The sequence below is a fragment of the Populus alba genome, chromosome 16 (assembly GCF_005239225.2).
Source record: "Populus alba chromosome 16, ASM523922v2, whole genome shotgun sequence".
Classification (NCBI taxonomy): domain Eukaryota; kingdom Viridiplantae; phylum Streptophyta; class Magnoliopsida; order Malpighiales; family Salicaceae; genus Populus; species Populus alba.
Genome location: NC_133299.1, coordinates 4,798,494 through 4,811,362, shown reverse-complemented (window position 1 = coordinate 4,811,362; position 12,869 = coordinate 4,798,494). Strand labels below are relative to the sequence as shown.

At 30.2% G+C, this 12,869-nt stretch overlaps 1 protein-coding gene across 1 annotated transcript; it reads right to left on the bottom strand.

The window, feature by feature from the left end:
* Positions 1-351: 351 nt before the first annotated feature.
* On the bottom strand, positions 352-5,622 carry LOC118052014 (transcription factor bHLH48). Its single transcript, XM_035062828.2, has 7 exons — positions 4,883-5,622; positions 4,671-4,793; positions 4,513-4,578; positions 2,454-2,522; positions 2,130-2,201; positions 1,103-1,310; positions 352-646 (listed from the first exon to the last, which is right to left on the bottom strand). The coding sequence occupies exons 1-7, from the start codon at positions 5,351-5,353 to the stop codon at positions 609-611; spliced, it is 1,047 nt and encodes a 348-aa protein (XP_034918719.1). The 5' UTR covers positions 5,354-5,622; the 3' UTR covers positions 352-608.
* Positions 5,623-12,869: the final 7,247 nt, after the last annotated feature.

Here is a 12,869-nt window from a genome sequence, read left to right as displayed (position 1 = left end):
AGTGTTTGCTTCTTGAGTGCAACAATTGACAAACGAAAAAAACAAGATCTGCCCTCTAAATTGTAGTGTTTGCTTCTTTAAGCTCTGAGTTTTGGGCCTGGGAAACTCTAATGGATACCAGATTATTTCTGTCATTCGATCTGGGTGGTAAATAAAACATTCTGCTAGATTAGCATCCTGATTCTTGTAACCGGAAGATGGAAAGAAGCTCATTGAGAAAAACTTAGAAGAGGGATAATTGGGATGGGAGCACGCAGCGCAGGGCATGTTTTATAATATGATATGATAAAGGCTGCTTTCATAATAGTCAAGAGATCGATCATTGGTCGAATCTACAATATGAATCATCAATCATCTCACAAATGATGAAGAATTAGATTGACTGACTCTCAAAAGAGTTAGTATATAGATATATGTATGTAGTACATCATATATGTAGAACTATATAAGAATTACAAGCTTGGATTTCTCATCTTCAGGGAGACATTTCCAACGGACCTGGAGACATGGAAAACCAGATTAATGTTTGATGCCTCCGCTCTACTTCCTGCTAATTGCTTACATTTGATATATACAGTACTAGCTACTGGTAGAACTTCTTTCGGCCTTCATAACTCCATTTTCATTTGATTGGAGTGCAGACATGCTGCATGACAATGACAGCTCAAGTTAGTCAAGTTTCAATCTATTCATGTTTGCACAGAAAAGAGTGACCAAATAGCTTTTGCATCTTATGAAGAATTTAAAATGTCAACGATTGCCAGGGATGTTGACGGATTGAAGAGCAGGGGGCACACCGGATTCCCTGGCCATTCTTTAACATCAAAACATAGCATGCTATTATTTTATTTATTGTATACTTCAGATCTTAATTAATAAATTCTTTTAAAAACTGGAAAAGTGAACTTGCATGAATTACATTTTCGATTGTTATGATCTTTGTTAAATATTGTTCATTTTATTCTAAATGAAGGAGTTTCTTAATTTTAAGCATTATTTTACATTTAAAATTCCTTTTACAATCATAAGATAGGAGGACAAGAAGAGACAATGAGATGGTGTTACAAAATATAGAAGGAATAAAAAAAAAACTGCATTGTACCTGAATTGGCTGAAGAGTCGTAACTTAAAAGAGAGTTCTCTGGAGTGATGAAGTTATGGCTGTCTTCTTCTCTTCCCCAAACTGGCTGGTGAGGCACATCAAACTGCCATTGCCGTTGGAACTGATGTCTGTTTCTATTGACTTGGGCTTCTGTCCACGTCGGAGGCATTACCATGCTGGGAAAGTTACTGTCAATTAGAGATCCACTCTGCAAGTTGAAAAGGGACAGCAAATTAGCTAATTCATATACATTTTTACTTCATAAAATTGTGAAGCTTGTGCAGTAAATGAATTATAATTACCAAGGTGGTGTTTTTATCAGGGAAATAAATTAAATTAAGCTTCAGGATTTCATTTAAGTTAATTACCAGTGCTTGGGAAAATTCAGAGATTTCAAGTGTACAGGGTAATTCAGTCATGGTCATAATCAGAAAATACAACAGGCAAGCCAAAGTGTAGTTTTTGAGTAGATACAAATGAATTGAACCTTAGGATAATCGCAAAGTACCTCTGCTCATAAAGGGGGGCAGTTAACCAACCATTGCAGGAAAACTACGAGGTTGAAGGTAAAAATTTCTGAAGATAGAATGGCATGGCATGGCCCAAAGTTGACTCATATTAGTGAAAGTAAAACTGCCCTTTCGGGAAACTTAAGGGAGTTCACTTGATGGATGTATCATAATTACAAAAGATTACTTTTCTGCTTCCACCTGCTTAATAAAGCATCTGCGAACTGCCAGTGATACAGCCATGACAAGCACTAGAAATCTAGAAATCCAAAAGCAGAAGTGTTTCAAGGTGGTGAGCAGGGGATGCACCAGAGCATATTTGTGAAGTGTGTACAGAAATAGCTCACAACAGCACACAGCTACACATGGTCTAAGCTTTTGCTTAGTTGTGGCACAAAACCCAGGAGGAACTTTTGCTTAGTTGTGGCACAAAACCCAGGAGGAAAGCAGAGCAAACCTTATTTTCTCTTGTTTCACAAGTTACATGAAAAATAGAAAGGACAAAAACCGATACTTACTTCTGTAGCAAATATGCTGTCGAGATTGAAATCAATTCTTGGGTTAACTGCTGCAAGTCGCATTGATAAGACCTGAAAACAAACACACATCCAGAATAAGATCGTGGCAAATAATTATGGCAGCAGGTAAGCTTGCCAACATTTTCTAGAGCTTTGCCTTTATACACAGAGATGATACAAAAAATGGCATCCAAAGAAATAAACAAATCTAGTTGTCTAGAATTATAAGACATTACGACTCCTTAATAGAGGGCACATCCAGCGGTCGAAAGCAACATCCTTCCCCCTAAACCAGAAGAATAAAAGGAAGAAAAAAACTCTCACCTCCACTTGGCGTTGCAGGAACTGCACATGGTTGATAATTTCATCCAGAACCAATGCTGTACCAGAAATCTGCATAGAAAGATAACTTCCAATAACCAAGCCACGTTGTAATTAAAAAGGAAGCTAGCTTCAATGATCTAGGATCAGCTGGTTAGAGCCAATCTCAAGTAAATAATTCAATGTCCAATAGATCATAGCAAAGACGACATGGGCAGAACTAGACAAGCTAGTTAAGAGAATAAATACGCTTGCTTAGAGAGACCACCATGTCAACTATGATAGACTAATATTATCTGTATAGACAAAACGATTGGACTTCATTTTTTACCCTTTCAACTTTAATTTGAAAAGCAATCCTAGTTAAAAAAACAATGATCAAATACAAGCATAACGAGTCGACTAATCAATCCACAGATAAGAAAGCATTACACATACTTTGCTGGCAGCATCACATGGGTGTAACTTTCAACCACAATAGTACTAATATTGACACCATGAATTACAGAAAAGATATGGCAGCAACATCAAGCAAGAAAGAGACAACTTGAGCAAAAGTGAAGATTGGACACTGATTAGTGCAAACACTCTTATTACAACATATTCGATACTTGAATTAATTTTGGTTGAGCCCAGAAGAGCTCCTTGCAAACTGCTTAGGTGCATGTGGGACTATAACATGAACTTTTTGGATTCAAAGACTTTAAACCACAGTAGTGCTAATATTGACACCGTGAATTACAGAAAAGATAAGGCAGCAACACCTAGCAAGAAAGAGACAGCTTGAGCAAAATTGAAGATTGAACACTGATTAGTGAATACAATATCATTAAAACATATTCAGTACTTGAATTAATTTTGGTTGAGCCCAGATGAGCCCCTTACATACTGCTTAGGTGCATGTGGACTATAACATGAACTTTTGGATTGAAGGAACAACTCAGGCAGGGAGGCATACAAGGGCACGCCTGTTTTGGCCTTTTTCCTCAGTTAATCCCAGATACATATGGTCCCCAAACTAATTTATGTTCTTAAATTCTGGTAATAGCCTCTGGTGATGTGTGTGCTCGCTTTATAAGAGAAATGCGAGGCGGAAGCTAAGCACATGATAAATATTAACAAAACAGTCACGAGTGACAATTAAACTCCTGTAACTTCAGAAAATCACAATTGGAGGCCAAGAGAGGGAGACTTATCACTGGTTATTGTAATCTATATTTGGTCAAAATCACTTTATTCAGAAAGGAATTCAATATATGCATGTTATAAATCCCATTCTATCAGGAGCTAAAGGAAAAAATCATGAAACTTTTTTCTGTTCTTTGTTTGAACAAATTAGATAAATTTAATTATCAACAATCACATCATCTCACTTTGCAGTTAGGTCTAGAAAATTAGGCACAGAAACTTCTCCCATGGCCTTTTCATAATCCATCAAAGATGGATACCAAACTTGTTAAGATAAGTTGGTACCGTGCACCTTTCAAATAGGGACCACAACTTTTTTGTGGACCCAAACATTTGATCCAACAGACAGAATATTAAGTGTTTCGAGGAACCTCCAGCTAGCATTTCCACAATAAATTTCTGGTCTTTCCCATAAGGGCATTCATGTCCTTTCCTGAATCTTACTGCCAATTTTTGAGGGAAAATTCAGGGTCCTTTCATTAGATCATTTCTGAAACACAGACATCATCGCTACGATATCACAGTACCAATGATTCCTGAAATGACAAAACTAGCCTCGAAAAGGACCTCTAACAAACATTCCTTAAAAGAGAAAAAAAGTGAACAAAAAATTATATAAAAAAAACATAAAAAAGAGATAAAAATAAAAAACTGTCACCACGAAACCCTAGTTGACACTTCTCTTGGTACAAAAGCAAGAGGTGAAAAGGTGACCATGACAAACCCACCTTAATTAGCCCGCAAAATCCATAATCCAAAACCCACTTTTAAGGTAATCATTATTAAACAAATCACGATCAAGCTATGATCAATTAAAAAAGGAAAAGAAACGAAATCATGTCAAATCATTACAATATCTAACTAAGTAACCTACCTTATTGCAGCCTGGGACCAGTTCTTGTAATAACTTCATTCTTTGATTAATCTTCTCTCTCCTCGCCTATAAAAATAAATTTTCAAAAAAAGTATCAATTAATCAACTTTTTAATTATAATAATCAAATTAGACAGAACTTAATTAAATTAAAATTACTCTTTCTGCTAAGCTATGGCTATCTGTTGCCTGTCCCCGCCGAGCTCGAACATGAACGTAAGGCAGCTTCTCTTCTTCTTGTTGAGAACCCTCATTTTTGCTCTTCTTTGACGCTCCTTTAACCTAATTTCACAACAACGGACCTCAATTCAACATTATTTACTAATTTACCACTAAATTGGCAATTCCCTCATAAAAACCCTGGTTTTTACCTTCTTCTCTCGTTCCTTTCTCTTCGAACACGCCCTTGCATTTGGCGCCGAATTATTCACCGTCGGATCAGAAACCAGCGGCTGAGATGAGTCGAGGTAAGACTCCATCTCTAACGGCTCCCTCTTAACGGCTGCTTCTTTCTCGAGATTCTTCGAACTAGAATCGGACGGAACGGAGCTGGAGTCCGTCGAATTACTACCGCCGTTAAAAACGGAGAATCTGGCTGCTCGTTCGAGGAGGGAAGCGTTAGCAGGAAAAGTCAAATTCGGGCACTGTTTTTTACCCGAATCCGAATGAAGCAACTCCACGGCTCGGTTAGCTGGTAATTCAAGTAAAGCAGTGAAAGAACTGGCGTTTTCTGATGGTGCAGTGATTAAGTGACGGATATCTTCACCGAATTGGAGGGAATCCAGTCCGGTTTCGTCAAGTTCGGGTCCGGATCTAGCCACGGGTCCCATTAGCAGATCCATTTAATAAAAAAAAAAAGGAACCTTAATTTAATTTAAGAAGTCAGTTTATAGAGAGACAGAGGATCAAATGAAAGAGTGTTTGATATTCTGTTATCTGTTGTGGCGTGTTTGCCTTCGGAGTATGAAGAGGATTTTTGGTTATTTGAAGTGAGGAGAAAGCAACGTTGGTGCTGCGGAGGTGAGTATTATTAAAATAAATGGGAATTTGTTTAGAGAGAGAAAGTGTGTGTGTGTGTGTGTGTGTGTGTGTGTGTGTGTGTGTGTTTTTAGAGAGAGAGCGGCGGGGGTGGAATAGCGAAGTGTTTGGCTGCGCTGTGTGGCGGTGCTTTTTAAAAGATTTGATAGGGAAAAAAATAGATTAATTTTTTTTATATTTTTTATTGTTTAAAAACATTAATATTAAAAATAAACTTTAAAAAATAAAAAATATATTTTTAAAAAGTAACGCTACTGCCATTCTAAATACTATTTTAATAAAGAATGGTGTACAGTTCTTAACAGTACGGGTTTTTTTTAAGGTGTGTTTTATGATTTTTTAATTAAAATAATATTTTTTTTATCTTTTATACTAGTATATTAAAATTATTAAAATAATATTATTTAAATATTTTTAAATAAAAATAATAATTTTAAAAACAGATATAAAAAATTCATCCAAGTTTTGCGGTGTCTAAATATTTTTTTATTTTATATTAATATTAAAACTAAAAAAAATGTGGAATCGATTTGAAATATTGATTGTCCTTTTAATAAAAGGATAATGTGATCAAAAACTTTATTTAATTATTTACATATTAAATTATTAGAAAACATGGAGAAAAATAGAATTTTCCTTTTTGTCAGCGAAAGACTTCGAACATTGAAGAGAAAAATGCACGATGAACAAAGGTCAACAATTGCTGGAGCCTTTCTCTTTAACTTTTTTACTTTGAAAAACATCGGTAATGTTGTCTTTTTTAGGTCAACAATTTGCAATCAATACCCTCACAAAAAAAAAATTAAAGATAAATTATTAATAATGATTCCATATTTAAAGATATATAAAATAAATTTAAAGTTACATTTTTTTAATATTTTTAAAATATATATAAATAAAAACATTTAAATTAATATTAATGTTTTCACGTCAAAACTAGAGTTTTCATAAAACTTAAGAATATTTTTAAGGAAAGAGCTAAATATAAAGCCAAAAAACAATGATGACAAAATTTAATTTTAATTTTTATAATTTCAAAAAGAGAGTTATATTTAAAATCAAAATATCTTTTCGAGAATCATTTCTATATACTAGTTAAAAGTACTAAAATATATTTAATATATTTTTATGAAAAAAAAAGTTTTGATTAGAGTTATATTAATTAAATTTAATTAATCGTTTTATAATATAATTATATTAAAATGTAACTGAGTTTTCTAAGACAAAATTTCTATTAGAATGTACTTAAAAAATATTATATTTATACTATTTAAAAAACTATTTTATCAAAAAGCTTTTCAAAATAGCGTCTCTCATCGGAAATGCTGGGGGAATAGAGGGGGCCGCAAATTACTGTACAATAAGGCGGGGACCTGAGACGAACAAGGCCCGACAAAGTTTTTATTCGTTGAGGATGACCTGTCCTTTTCATTTACGGGACACCAAGTCAGGGCTAGTGATGGATTTGGGTACTCTACTCTCTGATTTATCTTATTTTAGTCCTCTTACTATTTATTGTTTTAATTCCACCTCCTCTAATGCCTATTGCTGCAGTCATTTAGTCCTTTCATGATCAGCAAAAAGACTGACAGATCCTGCTGTTAATCACACTATTTGTTGCATATTCTTCTTTAACTAATGCATTCTTTGATGATAATTGACAGTGATAGTGATAGTAGAAATAAAGATCAAATCATTACAGAAATAGGAGACTTGGAGGTGGAAAAGAAAGATAATAAAAATACAGGGACCAAATGCATAATTACCCGGCAAGGATAATTTCAGTTCTCTCTGCTTGGGGGAGTAAAAAAAGGGAATGCAAAGTACAAACTGTGAAATTTTTTGTTTTTTTTTTCTTGAAAAAAATTTACTTTCGATTGGATTCGATGCTGTGACGTTTATGTACCCTGGATGAACACGTGTTTTGTTCCTATGGGATCTAGGCGCGTGTGCTCTTAAGGCTATCGCACGTGTCTCGTTGTTCTGAAGTTATGAATTGATTGCGTTTTTCATTTTATTTTGGTTTCGTTTATCAACTACAATGTCTTAGGATAGAAATAAATAAATATATATATATATATATAAAAGGGAAATGTACCTGGTTAATGGAGGAAAAAACATAAACATATAAAAAATTAATTTACTTTTTAATAGTTTTGAAGTTAATTTTTTTTCATCTTGAAATAGTAAAAATGGAAAGCATGTCCAATTGTCTTCATTTTTTTTCTTGTCATTAAACAATAAAAAAATCACCTAATTAATTAAATAAACTCATGCATGGACTTCTAGTTTTTTTTATTATTATTTGATGGTTTATTGAACAATATTTTCATTGTTTATATTCTTGATTTTTTCATAATAAGCACTCCCTTGATCAATCAATTATTGGCTTTTAATAACCATTTAACAAATGATACAATGATAAAAACTTGGGATTAAAGAGTTTATTTTCTTGTGTTTTCAGGTTTGAGCTTTGTAATTGCTAATATGATGACCACTAGAGGCTTACGTGGTCATTAACTTCAAGACCTATAAAATTAATCGAGATACATATAACCTAACCTGAACATTCATATAAAAAAAAAATTATTGGCTCTTAACAATACTACAAAGTAAGCATACCATAACGTTGACCTGCTTTGGAACTTTTACTTTATTAAAGTAGTATTTTCAAAAAATTTAAGTCAACATTTTTCATGAATTTTCTTCTTAAACTTTCTGGTAATAAAATTGAAGTAGAAAATAGGACACAATAATGCTACATTTTCAAAGCAACAACTGGGTCAATATAGAGATGCTCCACAGATGTGGAATAACATATTCTTTAATCGACGGTAATTCCGCAAAGAGAGGGAATATCACTTTATTTGGCATCCTTCAATTAATTAATAATAACACGAGGTTATTTCTATGTCCACTTAACAAATTTATTTTTTCATTTAAAAAATTAGTTTGTATCTTGATAGTGGTTGTTTTTTTAAAAAAATATATATTAAAATAAAAAATTTATTTTATAAAATTTAATTTAACACAGCACATTAAAATTATTTTAAAATATATATAAAAAAAGTAATAATTTTTAAAATACAAAATCAAAAATCTAAATATGTTGCGGTGCTCGCACCTCAAACAATAATATCCATGATCTTTGGAACTAGACTTCACGGTCGTGGAAACAAATCAAAAGCTTACTTGAATCCACGTATTTTTTAGGAGTTAGAATTCGAGAGATGTAATAATTATGCGTATAAATCGTACTCAAACTTTATACAAACGGATATGAGTCATGTAATAATTGATAAATAATGGATTATAGGTGATTAAATGATTGACTAATCATAAAAAAAGGAGGATTATCACGTTAGCTTATATAAAAGCTGTGCATAATTATTTTATATGCACGTCATGGCTCTTCAATAAAAATGATAAGTTTGGTTGTTTTTTTAAACATTCAAATAACATTATTTTAATTTCCTAAAAAAAAAAACGAGGTACTTGAAAATATAATATTAATTTTTTAAAAAAATATTTTTTATTGAGAAATACATCAAAATAATATTTATTTTATTTTTAAAAAATAATATCAATATATCAAAATAATTCAAAAACATAAAAAAAAAATTACAAAACAATTTTTAGTAAACAACACTAATAATTCAATAACATAATTTTTTATTTTTTTAACAATACTAATATATTAAAATAATTTTAAAATATATATAAAAAAAAACATGACTAATTCAATAACTCAATAAATCTGTTTATGAGTGTAGCTATTGTTTTTTAAAAATACTTTTCACTTAGAAATACATTGATATTATAAATTTTTTTTATTTTAAAAAAATTATTTTTAACATCATTATATAATTTTAAAATATAAAAATATATTAATTTAAAATAAAAATATATTAAATTTTTAATTTTTTTAAAATATTTTTAAAATACAAAAACAACACCATCAATATTTTTCAAGAATGGTCCACCGCTATCATGTATTACAAAAGTTACTTGATAAATTTGGTTGCATGACATTAATTAATAACCCGTACATTCTGGTAGGGCTTCGTAGGTGATAATTTCGAGGAAGTAATTTTAAAAACTAACAAGTTATAATATCAATGTTAAATTCTAGCTTTCAAGAAAACAATTTATTTGCTCTTCCTTATGCGCTATTAGTACCGAGGTGTTTATTTTTGTGTTTTAAATTTTTTTAAAAAAATAAAAAAATTTATTTTTTATTTTAAATTTATTTTTTTAGTATTTTATATTATTTTGATATAATAATATTAAAAAATAAATATATTTTCAAATAAAATACATTTTAAAAGACAAGCAAAGCCACAATATCAAATAAACTACGCAGCATAGCATAAGAAAGATTTATGAACACAGAGATTGAGATAGTAATGTATAATAAAAATCAAAATAATAATTTTCTTTTTACATCTTGTTTAAAAAATATAAAAAATTTACTTTAAACTACCGTACAAACATATTATTTTTATTATTATTTTAATAAGACATATTTTTGCTTTTATTATTTTTTTATTTTAAAATAGTACCAAATATGACCTTTTTAAGAAGATAATATATCAAAAAATTTTGTTGTAACTTTGAGTAATTTGTACTTGCATGAGAAAAAACGTGTCGCAGCTTTTGGTTCGAAATCCATGTCTCCGTCCCCTCCCCCCCCCCAAAAAACAATAAATAAATAAATATCACTCGGTTCACAGTATCTAGTCTTGCTAGTTCAATAAATTACAACAAAAACTACTTCAGCTAGGGCTTTTACTGTTTCTTCTAATATGTACTAGCTGTTTTAATTATTATTTTTATCCTTAAGGCTTTTCTTTTCACACCCATATTCTTTTGTTTTTCAATTAGATCCTTCAATAATTAATTGGATTGAGATTTGAGCTTAATATTTTCGTTCAATTGCCTTGGTATGAGGTTCTTGTGGCAACACAAAAAAACATGGCTTTCCATTGAAGTTTGATTTTGCACAAAATAGTTTGGTTTTTTTCCAAATAATTTAAACTAAAGGGACTAGAATTGAAATTGAGAAAAAACAAAGGACCTTCTCTATCCAGAGAAGAGATAGAAGAAAAGAAGAATGGGGGAGAAAATAAGTGGGTTTTAGAGCCACAATAAGACTTCTTCTTATGTTGCCTTGTGATGACCGTCTTGACGAGATGAATTTAGTAATGTAAAAAATACTATTTTTAATATCTTACTAAAGAATTCATTGGTTAAAATATTCTTTTGATAATTTTGCAATCTCATATGGGATCTTCGATATATATAGTTGAATTAATTAAAAAACTCAACAAAATTATTTATAATTTTGCACGCTTATTTCGGATAATAATTAAGTTATATTAACCTCCATATTTATAACTATCTTGGATTTGAAACCAATATAGATCGGGAGAAAAAACAATTATTGTAAATTCTTCATTCTGTCCACGAATAGCTTATTAAGAGAACCTATTGAAGATGCACACTAAAAAAACATTGTTCATTGGAAGAATATCATAATTTTTTTGTCCCTTCAACCAAAAAAACCTTAACATATGCTTATAAAAATATTAATGTCTTTTAACATGATTCATTTGTTATTTATCATTAACAAATAGAGCAAGGATTAATATGTATTTTTTCTTTCATTTTAATTGCACAGTGAAATAATTCAAAAACTCTTAAAAACAAAAATAATCAAATCTAACCTGAAAGTTTTTTTTTTTTCACAATGGTTTTTTTGACTATCGTAACTTAAGTTGAAAGGAACTTTGGTATTTATACAAATAAAAAAATAATAAATAATTAAAATATATAGTAAAACTAAGAAAATAACCTTAAAATTAAAGAACTTAAACCCGGAGTCAAGGGCATTTTGATTTTTTCACAGTAATTTTTTTTTTCATTAGAAAGTCAATTCAAAAGTAATTTTGTACTTGGCTAGATAAAAAAATATATGGATATACATGTACGACATAAGAGGGCGTGTGGGAGGCCCTCACACCTTTCTAGTGTTGCATGCGATGCCTCTCGATGTTCAAATATACATCTCTATCATGTTTTTTAAAGTGTCATCGTGTCCTCGTTATTCTTTTGATTTTTAAAGTTTGGTCTTTGTTATTTTATAAAAGTTTTATTTGTTTTTAATTTTGCTACTCGATCCCAATTAACCAATTATTATATTATCTAATGTAGTCGTTATTCCTTATATTTCTAATTTTTTTTTTCTTGGTTCTTTTGTGAAATTTATAGTGGTTTTCAATTTCATTTTTCAATTCAAATTAATGGTATTATATTTTTTTGATCTGGTCCTTATCGTTTTGATTTCTAATTTTTTTCCTATCCCTTTTGCAAGAGTTATTATTCTTTCAATTTCACCCGTTAATTATAGCATTATTTTTATTTTTATATCAATTTTGATCTTCATTCTTTTTAATTTTATTTTGTCCTTTTACCAAATTGATTTGTTTTTTCAATTTCATTCTTTAATTAAATATAAGATTTTTTATTTTAATTTTGATCTTCATTTATTTTAATTTTTTTTAAATCATTTTGTATAGTTAATTTTTTTTTTAATTTTTTTTTCAACATTTGATTGATTGAGAATTAAATTTTATGATTTTTTTAGATTAGGTGCTTTAGATCTAATAACTTGAGTTATTAGTTTGAAAAGCTAACATGTTTTGTTTTTTAAAACAATTTTTTTTTATAATCCTTTTTATTTTTAAGAGGTCATTTAATCTCATAATCTGGCATGTGTGCTTAGCAAAATATCCTAAGTTAGCTTAACACTGATTACCTAGATTATAAATCTATTGTAATTGGTTTTTTATGCTATTTTTTTTTACCTTATTTCATTACTTTAGCATTATTTTTTGTATTTTAAAAAAAAAAACTTAACCCCGCAGCAAAGCAAAGAACGAGCACCATGGGTAGTCTAAAATACAACCAAAGAAAGATTTTATTTAATAAGTGAGGATTTGTCCAGAAAAAATAAAACCCCGGGCCTTACTCTTTAAAATAGGATTGAAAAAACAAAAACAATTATCTATAGGTGCGAGATGTCATTCAGCCACCCACCAGAAAACTCCTCCTTATAGAATAATAGAAATTATATTTAATAATTTAAATTTTTTTAAGTAAGATGGTTGTTTGATAACTTGTAATAACTCAATGAATTTTTTTTTATGAAATAGAAAATTTAAAAGGTTGAAAATAATTCAAAATCACCAAAAATATTTTTATAAAATCGATAAAGGAAAGAACATGAACTTCCCGTCCTAACCGTGCAAGGTGGTTGAC

What these genes read in the sequence shown, in the direction of transcription:
- LOC118052014 (XM_035062828.2), bottom strand. Translation starts at nt 5,353, where the DNA reads ATGGATCTGCTAATGGGACCCGTGGCTAGATCCGGACCCGAACTTGAC. An exon ending in GAAAGGAACGAGAGAAGAAG is followed by an intron (nt 4,794 to 4,882) that starts GTAAAAACCAGG and finishes TTGTGAAATTAG; the next exon opens with GTTAAAGGAGCGTCAAAGAA. An exon ending in GCCATAGCTTAGCAGAAAGA is followed by an intron (nt 4,579 to 4,670) that starts GTAATTTTAATT and finishes TTATTTTTATAG; the next exon opens with GCGAGGAGAGAGAAGATTAA.